The sequence below is a fragment of the Sitophilus oryzae genome, unplaced genomic scaffold (assembly GCF_002938485.1).
Source record: "Sitophilus oryzae breed Bouriz unplaced genomic scaffold, Soryzae_2.0 scaffold_1492_pilon_pilon, whole genome shotgun sequence".
NCBI lineage: Eukaryota > Metazoa > Arthropoda > Insecta > Coleoptera > Curculionidae > Sitophilus > Sitophilus oryzae.
In genome coordinates, this window is record NW_022146161.1 from 780,913 (window position 1) to 803,858 (window position 22,946).

Genomic DNA, 22,946 nt, shown 5'->3' on the forward strand with positions numbered 1-22,946 from the left:
TATTATAATGTAAAAAAATCTGACAGAATTGTTGGGTAGGCGCCGCCTACCTTCCCTACCCTGACGAGCCGCCACTGTATCTTACTCTAATAGTCTTTATATTCAAAGGAACGAATTAACCAAATAAAACAATAATATTTTACATTAAATAATTTATTATCTTAAATATCTAGCCAAGCGTAATCTAAAAGCAAATTAATATAATTTACACCCTAGCATATTTCATACAAACTAAAATATACAATGATGTTATATATTAAAGAGTATTTTCGAGTTTATGATAGCTCAAAGCTGCCCCCTTGCTTACCCATGCCTAAACTTGGACAAACGCCTACGCATTTCCTAGTCACTTTCCTTTTACATCAACCTCCAAAAACTAAACAACTAGAAAACGCGTTCAATCCAATTCCATTTTTTTCGATTTTAACACGCACAACCCTATACTGTACTATTAAAAAAATTAATGATAAAAAAGAATCAGTTAAAACCCATTTTTCTAAAAAACCAAAAAGGAAAAAAATAAAACTTACTAACTAGAAATGATTATGTGCTTACATACTGTCCGTAAATATATAAATCTAATTTTGTTATTCAAACGAGAAATTCTAGATGTTGAATTAAGATTCGAAAATATTTTGAACGTTAAAATACAATGAACGAATTGACACAGTGTACATTACTCTAAACATCTAAAACAGTTATTTTTTAGGTATTTTTTTATGCGGTATTGCACGTAAAATACATGGAGGTCTCAGAAGTCAAAAAAAGACTATTTTTCTAACACATTATTAAAAAAAAATTTCACTGATTGCAATTTGAATCCTCCTTGTATTCTGTGATATTTTCGAGTATTTTCGTCAAATCGCTGATAACGAAATAAGAAGATGCGCAACCTTATGGGCGATTTCGAGACACAAAAAAATTACATGTCCGACAGCTGGCGTTACTGTCGCCGCTAGTCAACCTGTCAGATATTTAGTTTAGCTCTGCGCCGAGTCGTTTACAATCGCGCTGATAGTTGTTTACAGCGCAGCGAATAGAGAAAACTGTACCGTAGTTCTGCTTTCAGTCGACAGAGGGTGGTTGCCGGACACAGTGATGCCAGAACTACTGATTAATCCGTAGATTTACGGATTTTGGATACAGTACGTTAATAATACGGATTTTCTATCGTTAAACAATTTAATATATTATATGATTAAATGTTGTCTTGGAAATGAAGATTGCTGTTATTTCGTATGTAAAATATTATGGTAAATGTCAATAATCGTTATTTCCGAGCCAACTAAACGACTTTTTCGATCATACGAAATATTCAGTACCTATAAAAAGAATTTTTATTTTTGTTGTTTATTCTATGTTTAACACAAATACATTTTCAATACATAAAAGCGGATTTTTCAGCAAACGTATTACAGATAATACACATTTTAATATGGCAACACTGTCGCTTTTAGTTCCACACCGTCTTCGATATGCCTTCGCTCGCCGAATTAGAGAAAATGAGTCTTTTATGCGTTGGCCGCAGAATGAGTAGAGGCTCCGCCATACAGCACTTGAGACGTAAGGGAGAAATCAAATCAAATTTGTCACGAATTTGCCCATTAGGTTGCGTATCTTCCCTGTTCTACCAAGCAACGGTCATATTATATATAAAATTAAACTATCGAAAATCTCTCGTATTGTACTAACAACAATTGTAAAATTTAAAGAATGGAAGAAGTCGGAAACTACGGAGGTAGTTACTCGATCAAGGAGATATTAATGTAGTTGAGAAGATGGTCGCCCGCTACGACTTTTTGGTTGTAGTGCGGTAGTTCAATCGTAGCCGGAATGTCGGAGTAGTTGTAGCGGTTGTTGGCGGACTCTAGTTTCTTGGACATGGACCCGTCCATCATTTTGAAACTGTCTTCGGACATTGTCACTACATCCTTCAACATATTCCTGAAATAAATAAATAACTTTTAGATCAATTTTTATAGATAAAAATGATTAAAATAGTTGAATATTCTGATTTTACTCCTTTGGCGGGCAATTAATTTCAGAAATTCGAATATTTATCATCACTAGCGTCAAAATAGACCAAAATTTAAATAACATGATTAATTTTTTAAGATACACTCAGATGCAAAAAAACGCAACGGAAAGTTTTTTCGTGAAGTTAAAAGTGTTATTTTATTAACTTTTAGTCCTATTTTCATGAATTTATTTAGCAAACTGTATATAAATCTATTACCTTTAATTCATAAACTCGGTTTTTAACTTTAGTATCTACTTGGCTTATTATACAGGGTTGTTTTTTACCTTAACTTTACACACCCTGTGCAATATTTTCGTTGAGTAACTTTTCCTAAAACTAAAAAAAGAATATTCCCTAATAATTATATTATTATTTTTTGATCCGAACCATGTCTCTAGAGCATTTTGTTTTTTGACTCATGTTGACACATGTCTTGGTTAATTTTTAAGAGCGAAATGAACTTGCCACCAACAATTTGTAATTTTTTCAACTATCATTGTTTTATAATGTTATTTTTTAATATCACGAGGTGGCACATCAAAATCAAATTTCTCATGTCAAAAAACTCCCAGACACCAACTTTCATCCAAATATTGATGTTACTTCATAAATTATTTGGAAAAAATCGAAATAAAAATGAGACTTCTACACCCTGTATCTCCGAAACTAAGCATTTTACGACATACATTTATATGAACTTTTTTACTTATTTTTACCTGCAGAATATGCTACCCAAGTTTCCGGAATACAGTTCGGACCACCCTGTATATTGTGTTATGTTTTCCCATTCTTCTTCAAGGACCAAGCGAATATTCATAGCTTCAGCCATCTTGAAACAAGAAAATCTTCAACAAGATCAAAAACTTTCGCACAATCTTTGACACTAAGAACCATATTCAATTGTACACAACAATAATCACCAAAGGCACCTCGTCATTACGAAGAATCAAGAAGTAACGATAATTGAAAAAATTGCGAAATATTTGTGGCAAGTTCATTTTGCTCTTAAAAATTAACCAAGGCATGTGTTGACATCAATTAAAAAACTAAATATTCAGAAGATAATCTGTATGATAAGTCAAATATTAAAAAATCAAGGAAATAGAGCCAAAAATAAAAAAAATATAACATTTCAAACTAGAGCAAAAAATTTTCTGTTGCGTTTTTTTTTCATTTTTTTCATTTCAAAAAATACAATTAAAGAAGAAAAATATTCAATAGACAGATATGACAACGATATGCGGTATTAACGGAGGCGTTATTTTGGCAACTATGACAGTTAAAGTGTCATAATAAGCGTTTGTGCGCTAGGAACGTTACCGCATGCCGGTATTTAGACGAAGAAGACGCGCGCCGTGCGGTAATTTGACAGTTTCGGAACGTTATTTTGTCAATTGATATACTGTATTTTTTATAAAAATACTCCTCATATATATTTAATAGCTATTTTTTTTTATAAAAATAAAGAAAAATTATGAATATAGATGCTCTTTTTAATTGGCAAAATCAGAAAACAAGGTTAAGGCTAAATTTTTAAAAATGTTGGCATAATAGTCAAAATCAATCAACGCTATTTTGTGTTGCCATAGTTCATCTCAAGTTTGAACTCAAAGTTTGACAAACGTAAATGTCAAAATAACGTCAGCGCTAATAGCGGAAGTATTGGACTTTGCCATATCTCTCTAATATTTCCTTACCATACGCTCTCGCTGGCGATGTAATGAACTTTCGGAATAGGAAACCCGTTGAAGGGACTGGCCACCGGCAATGTATACGCCCCCATATCCTCAAACACTATCCAATCTCCAATGTTCATTTCCGGCAGCACCACGTCCTCTATCACCTGATCGAGACCGTCACAGGTGGGGCCCCAGATGCTGCTCGAGTACTTCTTGGTGCCGACGTAGTCGCGCAGCGGTTGCGGCTTGACTACCTGGTGATCGTACAGGATGCAGTTGAAGCTGCCGTAGACGCCGTCGTTGATGTAGTACATCTTGTGCATTTTGCGCGACCCGTCTTCCCGGTTGCCTACGTTCCGGATGGAGTGGATGTTGCAGGTCAGTGTGTAGGCGGAGGTGACGTAGAAGCGGCCCGGTTCGGCGATGATTTGGATGGAGGGGTCGGGGAAGAAGATGTCTAGTGCGTCGTTGACTACGTTAGCGATCTGAAAAGAAAGCATTGAATTTAGTAATAGTCTAGTAAATAAGGACACGAAAAGGTCCAAATGTCGGCGTAAAGCTTGATTTTCATGCGTCCGTTATCCGTTGATACGATGGTCCGACGGCGCTCTGATTGGTCATAGCGTTTTAGCGCCACTTCTCATCCATAAATTTTTTACTCCAGACCGTCAATCGAGAAAGATCGTACGATAACGAAAGTTTTGACACTTTTTTGATAAATTTAATCTAACCTTAATAAAAATATAATAGTACAAGAGCTAGCAATCTCGGGCAAACAAGAATTTTAAGAAAGCTGGAGCTCGATTCTGTAAACATATTTCTTGTCTAGTGGCTGACTCATCAATCCTATGCAAATAGCATAGGCTAGACAGGAATTTTTTTGCTACGGAGCTTACACAATCCCACTGCTGGTTCTTTAATATATCTTTTACTATGGTCTCCTGACCAAAGTGCGGCTCGTCTGGCTGCCGGTAATTACTGCGGTTCACTACTGCGCATCATATCAGTACAGGGTATCCCATTTTCGTGTGTTTTATGGGATTTCTCGTTTATGAGTTGAGATACAATGATGCTATTTTCACATTACTTTGCTACTTTTTTATGAAACTAAATATGCTACACATGTTTGTTCTAGCCTCCTTAGTTCCTGAAATACAAGGAGAATTTGTGATGCGCAGTAGTGAACAGATGTTGAATACAGATATAATGCGCTGTAGTGAAAGCAACGTCTACTTGCAGCCAGACGGTCCGTACTCTGTTCAGGAGAGCATAACAAAAGATATTTTAAAGAACCAGCTTTCTTAAAATTCTCTCTCGAAAACGTTGCTAGCTCTTAGACTATAAGTAGAACAACGAAATCGTTATGGAAACCAGAATATAAAATGACACCAATTACAAGAATGTACGATATTCGATGAACGGAGGCATGTAAATGCAATAAATTTAAAAACTGCGTAATTTTCTAACCAATCGAAGTCTTTAAATTCAACCAATAAAATCAATATTGTATTGTCTGATAACGGATGTATGAAAATCAAGCTTTATCCCAAAAACGTTGTTTCGAGATAATAAGCAAAAACTGTAAGACTAAAGACTAAGACTAAGGAAGGAGCATATCAAAAATCTTAGGTACACCGCGATAGGCCTCAAATATGGCCGACTTAAATTCCGGTTTATCAGTGCCGTTCTAATTCTATTTAAAAAATGTAAAACTATGATGTAGGGTAGACGTGGGGTAGACTCAATAATGTGTTATTTTATTTTACGTTGTGAATAAATGTTGGTAGTTATTAAAATTGTTATAAAAATATATAATTCTAATAAAAATAAATAAGTATTTATTAATACAAACATCCGATACGCTACTGAAGCAGGTAAGTCAAATTAACGTATCAAAATTCTTTGACATCTGATCTTTGACAAGTAGTAAATAAAAGCTAAAATGCAAGAAAATATATAATTTACTTAATTTAAGTGAATTTCATAAATGATCAGTTTACTACACGTATGTATATTATATAGTCACTTACTAGCGAAAAGTTTTTCCATTATTTCACTCAATTTTTGCCGAGATCTACCGCACGCTACACAACCAACTATTTTAGAGTCTTTTTCGATAAATCGCGATAATGTCACTGTTAATTTAAGTTCTGCCAGAATTTCCATCTAGATTTACTACCTTTATATAACTATCAGTAGTAGAATAAATAATAAATAACATAAAATAAGCTCCGTAAAGACTGACAAATCCACAAAATTTCAAATCAAATTCAAATGTGTCAAATGAATCGTCAAACAGAACTGTCAAGGATCCCCACCCTAGAGAGCTTTTTCCGCCCACCATGCATGAATACATGGATAGCATTATGCTCCTTCCTTAGTCTACTTATTCAAAGACTGCAACAAAACCCACCTTATCCGAATTATTTTTATGTTTTTTTTTCTCTTTAAAGATTAAATATTAATTTTTATTTCTACAAAAACCAGATACAAAACAATGATTCCACTTAACGGGTACGATTTTTGTGTGCGTTTTGTTTTGCGGATTTTGTTACAGCAAGATATTTGCATCCTAACTTGAAATTATTAGGCATGCTATGCTATTTTATTAAAATTAAGTAAGCATTTGAAATGGATAACACGTCAGTAGTAATACTATATTGTGTAAAAAGCCTATGACAAAATGCAGGATTTGCAAAAACGACAATAAAAAGCAAATATATGTAAGTGGATAAATGGGATTTTGCTGCAGTAATGTAATTTGTAGTGAATTTTATATTGAAATAGGTGACTTTTGCTGCTATGGGACTATGTTTATGTAGATTGTAGCATCTACGATTAATGTATATCATTAGGCCATTTCTTTTTAAATGGATAAGGCGGGTTTTCCAACTTAACGCCTCATTTATAATTAATTTATTTTTGTTTACTAAAATGTTTTGATTAAAAGAAAATATATAAAAGTATGTAAAAGTAATCACACGACTGACGTGAACATCCTACATTGTTCAGATAATAATTATTGTATAAAAAAGTTACCTCGTCAATGGACGATCCTCTAACTCCGGGATATCCGCCGCCTATGTCCAACAGGGTGAAACAATAACCGAGATTATCCGCGTAGTTGAACAGATCTTTGCAGAAGGAGATAGCCCTGTGGAAGACGGTAGCCTCGCGGCAACCCGAGCCCACGTGGAAGCTCACGCCCACCACGTTCAGGTTGAGAGACTTGGCGATGTCCAGCAGGTAAGGGGCGTCCTTGACGGGGTCGCAGCCGAATTTCATGCCGAGGGGGCACTGGGCGTCGACAGCGTCGCACCGGATACGGATAACCAATCTAAAATGGAAATAAATTATATACCGTATGTTACATTTTGTTGGCCCGAACGTAGGAAACCCTATGTAAATTTTAAAAACGATAACAAATATTCATTCGTTTTTTAAATATGTCAATATTTTTTATTTCGTTTTGTTTTGTGAATATTCAGTGTGTGATTTTGGCAATTTCCTTATTAATTACTGCTGTACTTGTACTTATTTTGCCAAGTACATTTTATTTTAATTATTCATATTCAATTGCAATGGTTTTTTTGAGAACGCAAACCTGGGCAGAACTGTACCGTTCCTAATTGCGACAACAAAAATGGCAGCTTTTATGGCATTTTCCAAATCCCCGGAAAGATTCGAATTGTATTGTACATTTTTTTTTCAGTTTATAGGTATGTAAAATACATAATTTATAATAACATCAATAATTGTTTTATTTTTATAAACGGTCGATCGGGTATTGATATAATTTTTTTTTATTGTGACAAAATAGGTACAAAGTAAACGCCACGAATGTTTGGGAGTAAAGCTTGATTTTCATGCATCCGTTATCCGACGATACGTTGATATGATATTAATTTTATTGGTTAAATTTAAAGACTTTGATTGGTTAGAAACGGTTAACCAATCGAAGCCTTTAAATTCAACCAATAAAATTAATATCGTATCATCGTATCGTCGGACAACGGATGCATGAAAATCAAGCTTAATTCATCGCTTGATGAAATTAGAATCGACACGCGCGCCATCATTTTTACATTAAAAACGTAAATTTTTACCGCCGACGTAGGTTTTTAAAGGCCCGGTTTAATCATCTGCCTGCGCTCCTCCTACTTATTCTAAAAAGTTAGCGTGATTGACAAAGACGATACTATACCGCGTTTCTTTGATTGATTCGTTTTTGTGCGTCAGTCCATTGGTGTGGTTGCAGTGCGACCAATGGGGCATTCCAGTTTATATTTATAACCAAATATATGTTTTGACAAGACTGACAGTTAAAACAACAAATTATAACAGATTATATATTGATTATTATATGACTTGAAACACGACGGCACTGGAATTAAGTTTTATATGGCCTTGAGCAGATTAGTTCACATGGTAGCGACCGATGAATCACTCCCAAACATTCGTGGCGTTTACTATATCAAAAAATTAAATTATATGTTATACAGGGTTCGGCAATAGTGCGTCGGGCATCTGTAGCTCCTAGAATAAAAAACTGGAGAATTTTGTTTAGGTACAAACTTAAATTATGTACCAGAATGTATTTCAGGAAAATATTTTAACTTCTATAGGGTGGCTCAAAAAAGTGTGAGTGGACCTGGATAATTTTTTTTAAATGGAACACCCTGTATATTATTGCATTTTTGGCTTCCGTTCAGATCACTTTACATAACCCTAAGATATGAATAAATATATTTCGATTAGTTTCAGAGATATTAAAAAATAAATCAAAAATATATATTTTTCAGCACTTCCTAAAAAAATTATTAAAAATACAGGAACTGTTCTGAAATCAAAACTATATTAGGTATTTACTTTAGATGGTCTGTTCTTACTTTGCTATAAATATGGTAATCGTAAATCATACAGGATGTTCAATATTCTACGCCAAACTTTCTAAAATATAAAATATTTTTTGTTTGTTTTTTAAATGGAACACCCTGTATATTATTTTTTTATTAGATGGAGAGTTAAAAAATGAACATTTTTTGTATTTAGAGCAAAATTTTTAACGGTTTTGCAGATACACGCAGTATTATTTCATATGGCGCTTTCAATGGTAAAATACGAGAGAAAAATCATTGGGTGGCTTTGATAAAAATTTACTGTGGAAAATGCCATATGAAATATAAAACCGCAAATATCTGCGAAACCGTTAAAAATTTTGAAATACTCTAAATACAAAAAATGGTTATTTTTTAATTCTCCGTCTATTGAAAAAATAATATACAGGGTGTTCCATTTAAAAAAACGAAGAAAAATTATTTTATAATTTAGAAAGTTTGGCGTAGAATTTTGAACATCCTGTATGATTTACGATTTTCATATTTATAGCAAAGTAAGTACAGACCATCTAAAGTAAATACTTAATATAGTTTTGATTTCAAAACAGTTCTTGTATTTTTCATATTTTTTTTAAGAAGGGTTGAAAAATATATATTTTTGATTTATTTTTTAGTATCTCTGAAACTATCGAAATATATTTATTCATATCTTAGGGTTATGTAAAGTGATCTGAACGGAAGCCAAAAATGCAATAATATACAGGGTGTTCCATTTAAAAAAAATTATCCAGGTCCACTCACACTTTTTTGAGCCACCCTATAAGAGTTAAAATATTTTCCTGAAATACATCCTGGTACATACTTTAGGTCTGCACTTAAACAAAATTCTCAAGTTTTTTATTCTTGGAGCTACAGATGCCCGACGGACTATTGCCGGACCCTGTATATAAATTACAATTTTTTATTGTAACTTTAATATACCTATCTCGGTACAATTAAAAAAATGTTTCTGTAATATTAAAAAAAAATAAATTAAATATAGCAATCAATATTTCATGAATTTAGTGCGCGAACAAACTCAAGGGGGCGCATCTCTTACTTTCATTTCATAACATATAAGTCAAAATTGGGGGGGAATGTTCTGTGGGACAATTTAACGTATGTTGGTATTTTCCTGGTTTTGAATTGCTACCTGTTCAGGTTTTAATTTAAAAATAGATACAATTTTTCTTAAATTAGTTAAGATCTGCTTGTCCAAAATTGTTCAAATTTGGCTCGTATATTTAGCCTAGGCAGACCTTTGAGGTTCTGAATGAAGCTTAATACTGTGAAAAATTTAATAAAGAACTAATTTTCCTTAAGAGAATGTTCATTTTATATAATTTCGCATCAAACTAATGAAATAGAGCAGTAGTTTCTAACAAACCTACCTAGCGTTAGGGTAGAGATTCTGGATCTTGTATAGTTCGCTCTCGTTATCGAACGTCATCGTGGCCACGCCCACGGAAGCAGCGTAACGCACGTGACTGGCCGGTTTGGCCGGATTGGCGAAAATGATGCGGTCGGTGGACACGCCCACGGACAGAACTTTGGCGATCTCCACTTTGGAGGCGCAGTCGAAAGATGTACCAAGGGCGGCCAGTACTTCCAAAACGGTGATGTTGTCGTTGCATTTCACAGCTATAAGATACAAGAACTTTTATTACTTATTTTTAAAATATATATAATAAAACAGAAGTTGTTATAGCGGGTGTTAACATACAGGGTGTCCCAGGCTGAGCGTGCCTTAGAAGTTTCTAGAGAACTACAATAGCTAGATCGGATTTTTTTCGATTAAAAAATGCACAGATCTATCGATTAAAAATATTTTCAATATGGCGGCGCTTCCGGAAATACCGGAAGTTGGCAACCACTTTCTTATTTTAAATGGGTACGCCTATGTTTTATTACATACTTAAATTCTCCGTAACATTTTATGAATTTTGCTATCAAACATTCGATACCTAACTTTAACCGTTTTTGACAAAAAATATTTAACATTTTTGGTGGAAAAAAACCTCCTGTCAAAAAAATGTGCATCTCGCCTAAACGTCAAATTTAGTGATTACCATAGTAGATCTATAAGTATTAGAGATATTGACATCTAAATTAAATTTCTCATATTATAAAACTCCCAGACGCCAATTTTCATCCAAATATTGACGTTACTTCAGAAATTATTTGGAAAAAATCGAAATAAAAATGAAACGTCTACACCCTGTATCTCCGAAACTAAGCATTTTAAGACATACATTTATACGAACTTTTTTACTTATTTTTATCTGCAGAATATGCTGTAGATAACCTAATTTTAAAAAACTTTCTCGAAATAATTTTATAGGTACATTAATTTTCAAGAAAACAAAGAATCAAAGTAACTTAAATATTCATAAAAATAAAGGTTTATACAAAAATTATTGTAATACAAAGCCGAGCAAATCTTGTAATAAAGTACGTAGATACCGGAAAGAATTTAATTTTAAACCGAGTATTTGACAAATAACGATGACGTAGCGTTGAACAATCGCTGATCAGGCAGTACCAATTTTGCCTAATAAAGTTATTTGCTACATATTGCTTACCGTAATGAGGTTCGACTCTGGGCATGCGGGATTCCCAGATGCGATGCTTCTGAACGATCTCGTCCAGGTGACAGACGTAGAAGGCCTCTTCCTGGTTCACGTCCTGGGCGATCTCCCGGATGACGCTCTTCACGTCTACGTTCGAGTTGAGTATGCGCACTGGTTCGTCGATATTTTCGATTTTCATGATGACTGATGAGGTCGGTTCGTTTGTTTTCTTTTTAGGGTCTTATAGGGATACGGTTGTTAAATGCGAAATAAATGATTGACAAAGTAAGCAAGCTGAAACAAGAAAACATTGTTGATTTATTACATTAACTATAATTTTTATAACAGCTCTTAACTATAACTTATATATCAGCTCTTAAGGAACTATATAAGGACGCAAAATCAAAAATAAAGGTAGGAAAAGAGCTTACAGAAACATTTATAACCGATAAAGGCTTGCGTCAAGGTTGTTGTATCTCCCCTACTCTCTTTAAAATATAGGTTGCAGTCGCTTTAAAAAATTGGAAAAGAAAGATCCGTGGTATGGGCATAGAGATTGACAATGAATGTTTTTTCACACTTCAATTCGCAGACGATCAAATAATAGTCGCCAATGACAAAGATGATATACAATATATGCCTAGAAAACTTATTGAAGAATACGGAGAATGGGGCTTGACAGTTAACATAGCCAAAACAAAATATCTATGTATAGGCGCACAAGAAGGAAATTTGAACTTGGACAACGGTCACGAAATTATTCAGTTTCAAGTGTATGAATACCTGGGAGTTAATTTGATAACACTGGAACTGACGGCAGAGAAATAAAGAAAAGGATTATCAACGCGAAAAAAATCGTATGTCTAAATGGAATCTTATGGAGCAAATCAATAACAAAGCGAAGAAAATTCAATATATATGAAACCATGATAAAGAGCAACCTCCTGTATGGAGCAGAAACATGGAGAATAATGAGAGATACAAGAAGAGGATAGAGGCCGTAGATATGGATGTCATTCGAAGATTAATGGGAATTTCAAGACAACAACGAATAAGAAATAATGGCATAAAACAACAAATGGGTATAGAAGGTACGATAACACAGGATATAGAGAAAAAGCAGCTGATCTGGTACGGACATGTAGAGCTAATGAAGGATACTAGATGGCCCAAGAAAATAATCAATTGGCAACCAAAGGGCAGAAGAAAACAGGGAAGACCGAAACTGGAATGGCAAAAAAGCGTACACAAAGCGATGAGTGAAAGAAACCTGTCAACAGAGGATTGTACGAATAGAACAGGCTGGAAATTGGGTATCGGACAACGTAGAAAAACGTTCTAAACCGACTATTATTATATACTATAATTTTTAATTACTATTGAAGTAAAGTCAATATTTGGATGAAAATTGGTATCTGGGAGTTTTTTGACACGAGAAATTTGATTTTGATGTTAATATGACTCCTACTTGAAGAGGGCGCCACCTACATATTATTTAACTGCTTTGAAGACTATTAACTTTTCGTCCGTACCTGTATAAAACTACTGAGAAAAAATATACATTTACGACGTTTTTTACGTAAAAAATGTCTCTTAGTAAAATCGCTATGAGTAATTCGTTCTCGAGATATTTTTTATTCTGTAGTTTTATACAGGTACGGACAAAAAGTTATTACTCTTCAAACCAGTTAAAAAATATGTAGGTGGCGCCCTCTACAAGTAAGAATCATATTGACATCAAAATCAAACCTTTCTCATGTCAAAAAACTCCCAGATACCTATTTTCATCTAAATATTGGCGTTACTTCAGGAAATTATTTGAAGAAAATCGAAATAAATATGAAACTTCTACACCCTGTATTACCGAAACTAAGCATTTTAGGACATACACTTATACGAACTTTTTTACTTATTTTTATCTGCAGAATGTGCTGCCAAAGTTTCCGGAATATAGTTCGGACCACTCTATATACATATTATGTAAATTATGTATTAAAAGTAGATGATCGGTGACACGTTGTCTCATGGTGTGCAATGTATTTTTTGACTTTTGGAATATGAAGTGACTGAGATAACACAAAACAATGAATACAATACAATTAGATAAGGATTGGTTGAAATGAACTAGAACAAAGTGAATATCAAAGCAAACATTCTTTAATTTAAAAATATGGTTACTTCTTTAGAATCAGCTGTTAAAACTGTTTAAATATATATTAATTAGATCTAAGTGGATAAAAATATGGGTCCAAGAAAGACAAAAATATAGGCACATGTCCTCATTTCGTGAACTTAAAAAAAATCAGAAATTTTAAAAATTATCTGCAAATGAGTACTTCAAATTCTTCTAAAACAGTTTACAAGCTCTTGATAAGCTTGCATTTTTAAGTTTTTGTTTAAGTAACTTTTATCTCTTATTTTTTATAAACGAGGTATTTGTCGATACATTTCAATTAATTTAACCAAAGTTTATTTTGCTTACTCTATATTTAATAACACGTAATTAATAAAAAAAATTAAAAACACGTAGGCAAAGGATCTCATCCCACAGCGCACACTAACATGCAGATATTTAAAACGATCCATCACGTCGCGTCGATACAAAATCTTTAAAAAATCTAACATTTAAGCGGCCTCTACCATTATAGAGCACTAACGTGAGGGTAAATAGGAGGGACTGATCGGTGAGTAGCCGGCTATTACATGACGTGAGGGTTTGGCAGTTTAAAACACTGTTGTGCTCTAAGTCTAAAGAGTGTTGGAAAATCTTGTGAGGCGCAGAGCTTGTTCACACCGATTTGAAGCCCAATGAGGCCGAATACCTCGTGAGTTATAAACAAGTATCTACTACAACAAAAATAGAAGACAACATGAAAAATTATTGAGACTATCAACGTTCTATGGAAGCGAAACCTGGGTTTCGTACCGTCGACAAGTTGCCACAGAGACACCTTAGACAACTCTTAAGAATCAAATGGTTCCACCATGTCTCAAAAATCCTTCGGTCCTTGAAAAAGCTAGCTGCGAAAGCGCCGAAGTCACGATTACTAAATCCCGCTTAAGATGGGCTGGTCACGTGTGCAGGAGGCAAGAAATCCGCCTACCAAAATCTCTTCTTCATGGTGAGCTTGTAGACGGATAACTTAAAAGATTCAAGGATATTTTCCACGAAAATTTGAAGGGGATAAACATGGAGAATCAGTGGGAGGAAGCAGCGCACAATAAAACGCAATGAAGAAAAAAGTAAAAAGGCAACAAATTAATGGTCTAATGAGATTTTTGAATGTCCGGAGCGCACGTATCGGGATTTTCAGTCACAGAAAGGCTCATGAAAGGACACGCCTTGCCGTAACCATCCTCTGATGCGTGTTAAATACTCGTCAGCGAGTAATGGCAGTAAGTAAGTAAGTAAAAAGTGAGGTTAGAAGTTAGAATTGTAGGTGATGGTATTAAAGGATGTTTTATATTTATTTTTTTTTAATTTCTCTTCAGTTCATCCCAAATTGAAATGAGAAATGAGGTAAAAAATACAGTTTATGTGCTCCAAATATTCACTGTAAAGTGTATATATTTATTACAATTATTCATAATAAAACGAAAAGAGAGTAATAGATACTTACGAGGCAGCCTGTGCTCAGATTTAAGCAGTTTGTGTGTGGGTTAAGGAAATTTAGAGGTTAGTTGTCAGGGGTGCTAGCAGCAGCGGTTCCAAGGCGGTTCTCCGTTCAGGAAAATTTTGTAGTTGTAGGGAAGGAGACAATTGCCAGTCACAGGGCAAGCTTTCTCTGCGTCACCACCCTGAAAACAAGAAACAAAATAATTACAGATACAGAAACACACAATATTTACACTATTTTTCAAGCATCGATGCTGGTATAGTATTGTCAATTGGAAGTACTGAGACTCTTAATTCCTTTGTCCCCACGATGGCGACAAAGACAGTGCCGAAATTAAGAATCCCAATCTATTCCAACTGACCTCAGATAAACTATATACCGTAATTGGTGTTAACGATTAAACTGAAGGCTATTCTTACTCACTCATATACAGGGTGAGCCTTAAATAAGTGCAAATATTTTCAAGGCTGGTAGATCTCGATAAATGAATCGTATTTTCTCTTTCGTTTTTCAAATAAGTTCAAATAACTGAGTTACTTTACTTTGAAAATTTCCAAAAAAAAATATTTTTTTGCTTAAATTTTTAGAACCACTGGATCTTTTCTGGGTTTTCTTTCTTTTAAGTTTAATCTACTACCTATGTTGTTATATTATCGTTTTCTGGGGTCAAAATATACTATCCCTAAAAATATTTGCACTTACTTAACATTTACCCTGTATTACTCCTAGTGAATTTTGACATATTGGATTGCCGATGCTGTTCAACGTTGCCAGTTTTAATTACAATTTGAATTCATATTTATTAATTTAAGATAATAGACTATTTAATGTAAGAAAAAACGCTAAATTATTAAGTCTGGTCTTGTTAACATATCATTAAGACAAAGATAAATTATAAAAGAACTATAAAAAGTTGTAAAAGCTTATTTCTTCATATGCTTTACCACAATTACCAGAAGCTAGAAATAGAAATGACTTTTGTCAAAAGTCGACTTTCCAACAAAATATAGACATGAAATATAGAAAACTGATCCATGGAAAATATACATTGCAAAATATTGTAGATGATTTTGAAATAAATTTCTAGGAAATCAAACGATAAGTCATGGGTTTTCTCGTGCTAATTATAATAATTGATTGATTATTTATTTGGATTAACAAATATGATCTTTTGCAATATAAATCTGATAAAATTTTCAAAATATTTATCACACGCTTGATCTGAAAGAAGGTTATTTGAGGTTAATATTCCACAAACATCTGAAAAAATGTATTTCTTATCATTGTGTATACTTGGTCTCATAAGTCTTATAATTATATATCATATGTAACATGTCTTCAAATTCCGCTTGGTTCAGCGTGGGTTTGTCAGAAACTTGTCAATATCTTTTGACAAGTTTCTGACAGTTTCTTTACTTGAGTTCTTCTATGATTTTTTTGTAGATTTCTTCTTCTAACATCTAAAAAGTAAAGATTTCAGTTAACGTCTCCTTCTTGCTGCCAGGGCTAATCTGGACAGGGCCTACTTTGTTTACGCGGAATCCGAACCGCGGTCCTCGGCCATATCATGGTCAATGGCCTATCGACTTGGCAAGTGTCTAAATCGACTCTTACTCACGAGATATCCGATCTCATCCGGCGTGAATGAGCAGTGTGTGTCAATAGATTTTACACTTTTGCCTTTTTTGGACAATAGCACGAAACAGAGTTTCGAACCGGTCACCCGTCCATCCACTAGTATCGCCTTACGTCGCTTAACTTCGGTGTTCTAATGGGACCGGTGTTTCGACGTAGCCTGGGCCGTTGCCCTCATCTAACATCTCTTTGAAAAGCTTTTAAATAATATTCATTGAGTAGTACCTCAATTGGATTTTATGGAGTGTCCAATCTCATTTTCTCTTCATTTCATTCTATTCTACAGGGTGAGTCTTAAATAAGTGGAAATATTTTTAGGGGAAGTATATTTTTTTCGGGGGGTAGTTTCTTTCGCAAATAAAAAAAATAAAATTTGGATTTTTTTAAATATCTTCATAATATGGCACCATAGGTAGTAGATTAAATTTGTAAGAAAGAAAACCCAGAAAAGAACCAGCGGTTCTATAAATTTAAGTGAAAAAATAACTTTTTTGAAATTTTCAAAGTAAAATATCTCGGTTATTTTGGACTTTTTTGAAAAACGGTAAAGAGGAATTATGGTTTTTTATCGAGGTCTACCAGCCGTGAAAATATTTGCACTTACTTAAGACTCATCTTGTATAATATATAAATTCCACCATCAGTATGATTTATTGTAACTAAAATTTAAGACTTGGAAGTAATACAATAATTGCCAAACTATTTTTTTAACTTGATTATAGAAATAAGAAATTATAGAGAGATATGTCCATCAAGAGCTAAAGATTTATTGAAATTTCAACGTTAGATTTCTTGTAACAAAAATTCTTTCTACACCTGTGTATACATTTCCATCGAATTTTTTAATGTCTATTTAATATATGCGAAACTCGTTCTTCTCTGTACTTATCGATTTTTTTAATTTTTATTACTGACATGAAGTTAATCTTTATTTTATAATAGATAAGGAAATATAATGCTACACAGGTTATTATTTCAAAAATTCTAAATTAATAAGTTTAAATTTTTTGAGAATGTTCAATGTAAACTAATTTTTGTTTAGGAACATATTTACTAGATTCAAATATACCATAAAGATGACACAATACATATTATAAATAATGATATAAAGATAATCCAGTAGGGTTACTCTTTAACAATATACAGGGTGGTACTGTATTCCGGAAACTTCGACAGCAAATTCTGCACATAAAAAAAAACATTTTTATTTCGATTTTTTAAACTACCGAGTAAAAAATATACATTTGCGACGTTTTTTACGTAAAAAAGGTCTCTTGGTAAAAATTGCTACGAGTATTGGTTCTCGAGATATTTAGAACCGCAATTATCAATACCTGTCATCATTGACAGAATAAATAGTTATTAGAGACTGAAATAATAAATTTCAAATGTTTTTGTGCCAAAAGTTCAACAGAAACTGTTTTATCATCATCTTTTCAAAGGAAAGTTCATGATTAATTTAAAAAAATAATGTTCCCAAGTTTATTATTTGAGTCAAATAACTATCTACTCAACATGTTTACTTTTTGGCAATAATGACATGTATTGACTATTTCAAATCAGCCTCAAGTCCTAAGAAATACATTAAAACAAAATTCCTCATGTCAGAAAACTCCCAGGCAGCAATTTTCATCAAAATATTTACGTTACTTCAGAAATTATTTGGAAAAACTCGAAATAAAAATAAAATTTCTACACCCTGTATCTCCGAAACTAAGCATTTTACGACAAACATTTATACAAACTTTTTTACTTATTTTTATCTGCAGAATATGCTGCCAAAGTTTCCGGAATACAGTTTGGACCACCCTGTATATTAAAATTAAGTAATCCCAATAGCACTAACTTTCACACTTGTTTCATTTTATCAAACATTTTGTGAAATATAACTAGAAACAGAATACACACTTCCACAAACAGCCCTCCAAAAAACGTACTGCAAACAACTACTATATCTTTGAAAAATTAAAAGTATGGTACCATTCAATTTTTCACACGAGGACTAACAAAAGGATGAAGCGGTCGTACCTTAAATTTAATAGAGGCCGGGTGAATTTCCTCTTGACATAAGCACATGAAAATACAGATCTATTCGATTTGAACCACCGGCTGCTCGGGAACAACCAGCAAAGTACCCGCCTGGACTAGTCGTTCTGAAACGAGTGAGGACCGACGAACCCTACGACTGTTTCAACTCGAAGTGAACGATGGCGGGTACCGGTACCGCCTTTTAAACGCGCCCGCTATCAGCGTTATCAATCGCGATGAGCCGAGGCTTGTCGAGCGGCGCGATAAGACATGAGACGTCGCGAGAATCACAAGATTTACCCCACCGAGCACTATGTCTGTGTTTTCTATGATTTCGAGAAATATCCAAAGGTTAATCACCTGATCGCTTAATTGCTATAGAGCTGTTTCCGCTAGTATCATAATCAGAAATCCAATAATAACTTATTATTGAACGTATTTATAATAACATTAGTACATAATAGACATGTATAGCGTTTACACACCTGGATACAGCCACTAGGGAATGAATGGGGACTCTTAAGAAGGCTAGAAGACCTTGATTAAGCAGACGATCTATGTGTCTTTTCCCATTCACATTCGGATATGTCTCAAAAACTTCTTAGACTCCAAGAGGAAGCTAAAAAAATCGGTCTTCCAATGAGGTCAAACACTCTCAACAACCAAGATCTATGCCTCTCTAACCGAGCCCTCAAAAGAGTTGATGAATTTCAGTATCTGGGAAGTATGATTTGCAGTGATGGAGAAAGATACAGAGGAAATAATCTTGAAGGCACAAAGAGCTTTTGTCATGCTTGCACCTGTGTGGAACTTCACCATATATAGAAAAAAAAAAGTTCAGCTCTTCAACAGCAATGTAAAATCTATTTTGCTTTATGGATGCGAAACATGGAAGGATACAGATGTTTGTTAACAAGTGTGTTCAAAGAATATTGAGAATTTTCTGGCTCAATCAAATTAACAACGAAGAACTGCGGAGAAGAACATCACAAAATCAAATAGATATTGAAATTAAGAAAAGAAAGTGGGGTGGATTGGGCACATTTGAGATATCGCAAGACAGGCACTTGAATGGAATCCACAGGGAAGACGCGTCAGGGGAAGACCAAAAAATACCTGGAGAAGAACAGTAAGCTCTGAAGCCCAAGAGATTGGGAAACATCTTTTGGAAGCCCTATGTCCTACAAAGGGATGGCGGGAACTTAATATATACTACAGCCGTTGGAATATTAAGACCGGTAGTTTCCTTATATAATAATGTCTGTTTTAAGTGTCCAGGTTTCGCATGCATAGGTCATGACAGGTAGTACACATTGGTGGAATGTTTTCTTCTTTAGATAAAGTGACATTCTAGATTTCAATATGATTGAGTTTCTTCTATAAGTACTCCATGCCAACTTAATTCTTCTGTTAATTTCTGGTAGTAGAGATCCCGAGCTGTGTATTAGTTGTCCCAAACATATATATTTTTCTACTATTTCCAGTGTTGTGTCAATTAGGACTACGTCATCAGCGAATCTTAGATGGTTAAGATATTTTCCATCTATTTTTAATCCTTGTAGATGGCATCTATTCCATGGGTCTTTTGCCGTATCCACTGATCCACTCTATTTTTTGCGGTCTTTCCAGTAATATATAGAGACGTATACGGAGTTCTTAAAACGACATCTTTTCTACATCCACCATATCAGTAGTTAGCCTAAATTCATCCCTTGTATTTGTTAAGTAAACAAAATATTTAGGAATCATACTGGACTCGAAGTTTTGGAACCCTGGGAAAGAAACACGGAGGAAAGTTTACGCTAAAAAAGGGGCCAGTCGTATACGAGGGAAAATCGCTGATTGACCAATAGGAGATATCGTTATATACTCTGACAGCTTGGGCGCTTTAAGAAGCATCACCATGCAATCAGTGAGATAGTGGGATCGAAAACTGTGATGGACAAGCACTGTCTGGTTGTGTCAACGCCACAACAATGTGGTGGGCAACCAGGAAGCATCCAGACTCGCAAAAGAGGCGGCCAGAGGAGAAGCCGTGGCATCAACACATTTACTGTCCTCCATTCATGCAGTTGTGCAGCTCTGAACTGTTCAAGAACGCGATACTCTCACTCCATTCAATTGAGTCATAAAGTTCCAGAACTGTTCCGCGCCATATGGAAGCACCAGGCTATCGCGCACAGCTCCTTTCAGAACCGTTCTCAAGTAGCCCAGGGCGTAAAGCTCTGGAACTTGAAATTCGCGAATGGAGGACAGCAATTAAAGGAAGCTATAGGAACTAACATCAAGCCAAGCAGCAAAAGACGTGGCAACACGGTGAGGACTGCGCTACAGTTCGAAGTCTGTGGCCAGAGGTAGATAACAAAAAGACAAAACAACTACTAGAGCACAAAAAGAACCTACTATGCATAATTATTAGTGTAGGTGTCGTTACCGGAAACTGTACCCGGGGGTAAACCTTGTGAGATGAAATATTTCCAACGACGACTACTCGTATATACAGGGTGGTCCGAACTGTATTCCGGAAACTTCGGCAGCGTATTCTGCAGATAAAAATGAGTAGTAAAGTTCGTATAAATGTATGTCCTAAAATGCTTAGTTTCGGAGATACAGGGTGTAGAAGTTTCATTTTTATTTCGATTTTTTTCTAATAATTTCTGAAGTAACGTCAATATTTGAATGAAAATTGGTGTCTGGGAGTTTTTTGACATGAGAAATTTTATTTTGATGTCAATATGATTCCTATTTGTAGGGGGCGCCACCTACATGTGTTTTAACTGTTTTGAAGATTAATAACCTTTCGCTCGTACCTATATTGAACTACTGACTGAAAAAATATACATTTCCATGACTTTTTACGTAAAAAAAGTTTCTTGGTACAAATCGCTAGGAGCAAACGTTCTCAAGATATTTAGAATGGAAATAGTCAATACATGTTATTATTGACAAAAAATAAGCACATGTTGAGTATAGTTATTTGACTGAAATAATAAATTTTTATTTTTTTAAGTTAATCATAATTTTTTCTGTGAAAAAAAGATGATTAAACAGTTTCTGTTGAACTTTTAGCACAAAAAGTTTCAAATTTATGATTTCAGTCTAATAACTATTTAGTCAACATGTTTAATTTATTTCAATGATGACGGGTATTGATAATTTTGATTCCAAATATCTCGAGAACCATTACTCATAGCGTTTTTTACCAAGAGACCTTTTTTTTATATAAAAAAAGTCGTAAATGTATATTTTTTTACTTAGTAGTTTTATACAGGCTTGGAAGAAAAGTTATTACTCTTGAAACCAGTTAAAAAATATGTAGGTGGCGCCCTCTACAAGAAGGAGTCATATTGAAATGAAAATCAAATTTCTCATGTCAAAAAACTCCCAGACACCAATTTTCATCCAAATATGACGTTACTTAATAAATTATTTAGAAAAAATCGCAAATAAAAATGGATACTTTCTACACCCTGTATCTCCGAAACTAGCATTTTTAGGACATACATTTATACGACCTTTTTTACTTATTTTAATCTAAAGAATATGCTGCCGAAACACCCTGTATATAAAAAAAAAAAAAAAACACCCTGTATAATAAAATATTTAAAAATATAATAAAATAATAACTGTTCACCAAAAACGTATACATAAAAATCCATTCATAATTTATCGTCACATTTTCCTTAAACCCTAATTAACGCTTCATCATACTTTATTAGCAAAACACGAGTTGTTAAAACAGTTCGTTCTAGTAGATTTTGACAAGTATGAATAATTATCATAACAACTTTTTAACATGTGTATACAAATTATGAATATTTACCTATTATGAGGTATCTAACAGAGAAACTATAATTTTATTGTTTATTTATATCGATTTTGTAACTACGAGTATACGGAAAATAATTATGCTTATTTCGTTTTTTAAAGAAAATTAAGTCTTCCTATTCAGGGTGCCGGCTCACAAAAGGATAGACGGCAATGAAAAAGCAAACGATCTAGCTAGAAAAGGAGAGAACACTCCAGTAACTGGACCAGAATCATTTTGCTTTACAAGCGGAAACCAACTTAAAAAACCTGGAAGACTCCATCCGTAACTTGGAATGGAAATCCTCCAACGGTCTAAGACACTCGAAAAAGTTTCTCAGAACTTACGACCGAGAAAAATCAAAGATTTTTCTTGATTTAAGTAAAAACAATTCTCGGATTTTCACGGGTTTCTAACAGGACACTGTCTCCTCAACGAACACCTCAGTATACTAAAGCTGAGAAACAACGGCGAATTCAGATTCTGTGGGGAAAATGGGGAAACAACAGAATAAACTCTCCGGCAAAAAAAAACCGATCACTAAAAACTAGTCCCAATTTCAAAGTTGGATTTCTCGCGAACCACTCATTAGATTTTGATGATTTTTTTAAATTGTAAATTAATTTCTTCTTAACTGATGCTACGTCAGAAATTTTTATTCCGAATTTATTTTGAGCATATACAGGGCACAACAATAAGACGAAGTTTTTTG

General features: G+C 34.1%; 1 protein-coding gene across 1 annotated transcript; it reads right to left on the reverse strand.

Annotated features, from left to right (window-relative positions):
- Positions 1-143: 143 nt before the first annotated feature.
- LOC115877449 (ornithine decarboxylase 1-like) lies at positions 144-18,607 on the reverse strand. Its single transcript, XM_030893603.1, has 7 exons — positions 18,427-18,607; positions 14,767-14,944; positions 11,159-11,440; positions 9,968-10,217; positions 6,739-7,036; positions 3,718-4,184; positions 144-1,944 (listed from the first exon to the last, which is right to left on the reverse strand). The coding sequence occupies exons 3-7, from the start codon at positions 11,343-11,345 to the stop codon at positions 1,743-1,745; spliced, it is 1,404 nt and encodes a 467-aa protein (XP_030749463.1). The 5' UTR covers positions 11,346-11,440; positions 14,767-14,944; positions 18,427-18,607; the 3' UTR covers positions 144-1,742.
- Between the last annotated feature and the right edge of the window lie 4,339 nt (positions 18,608-22,946).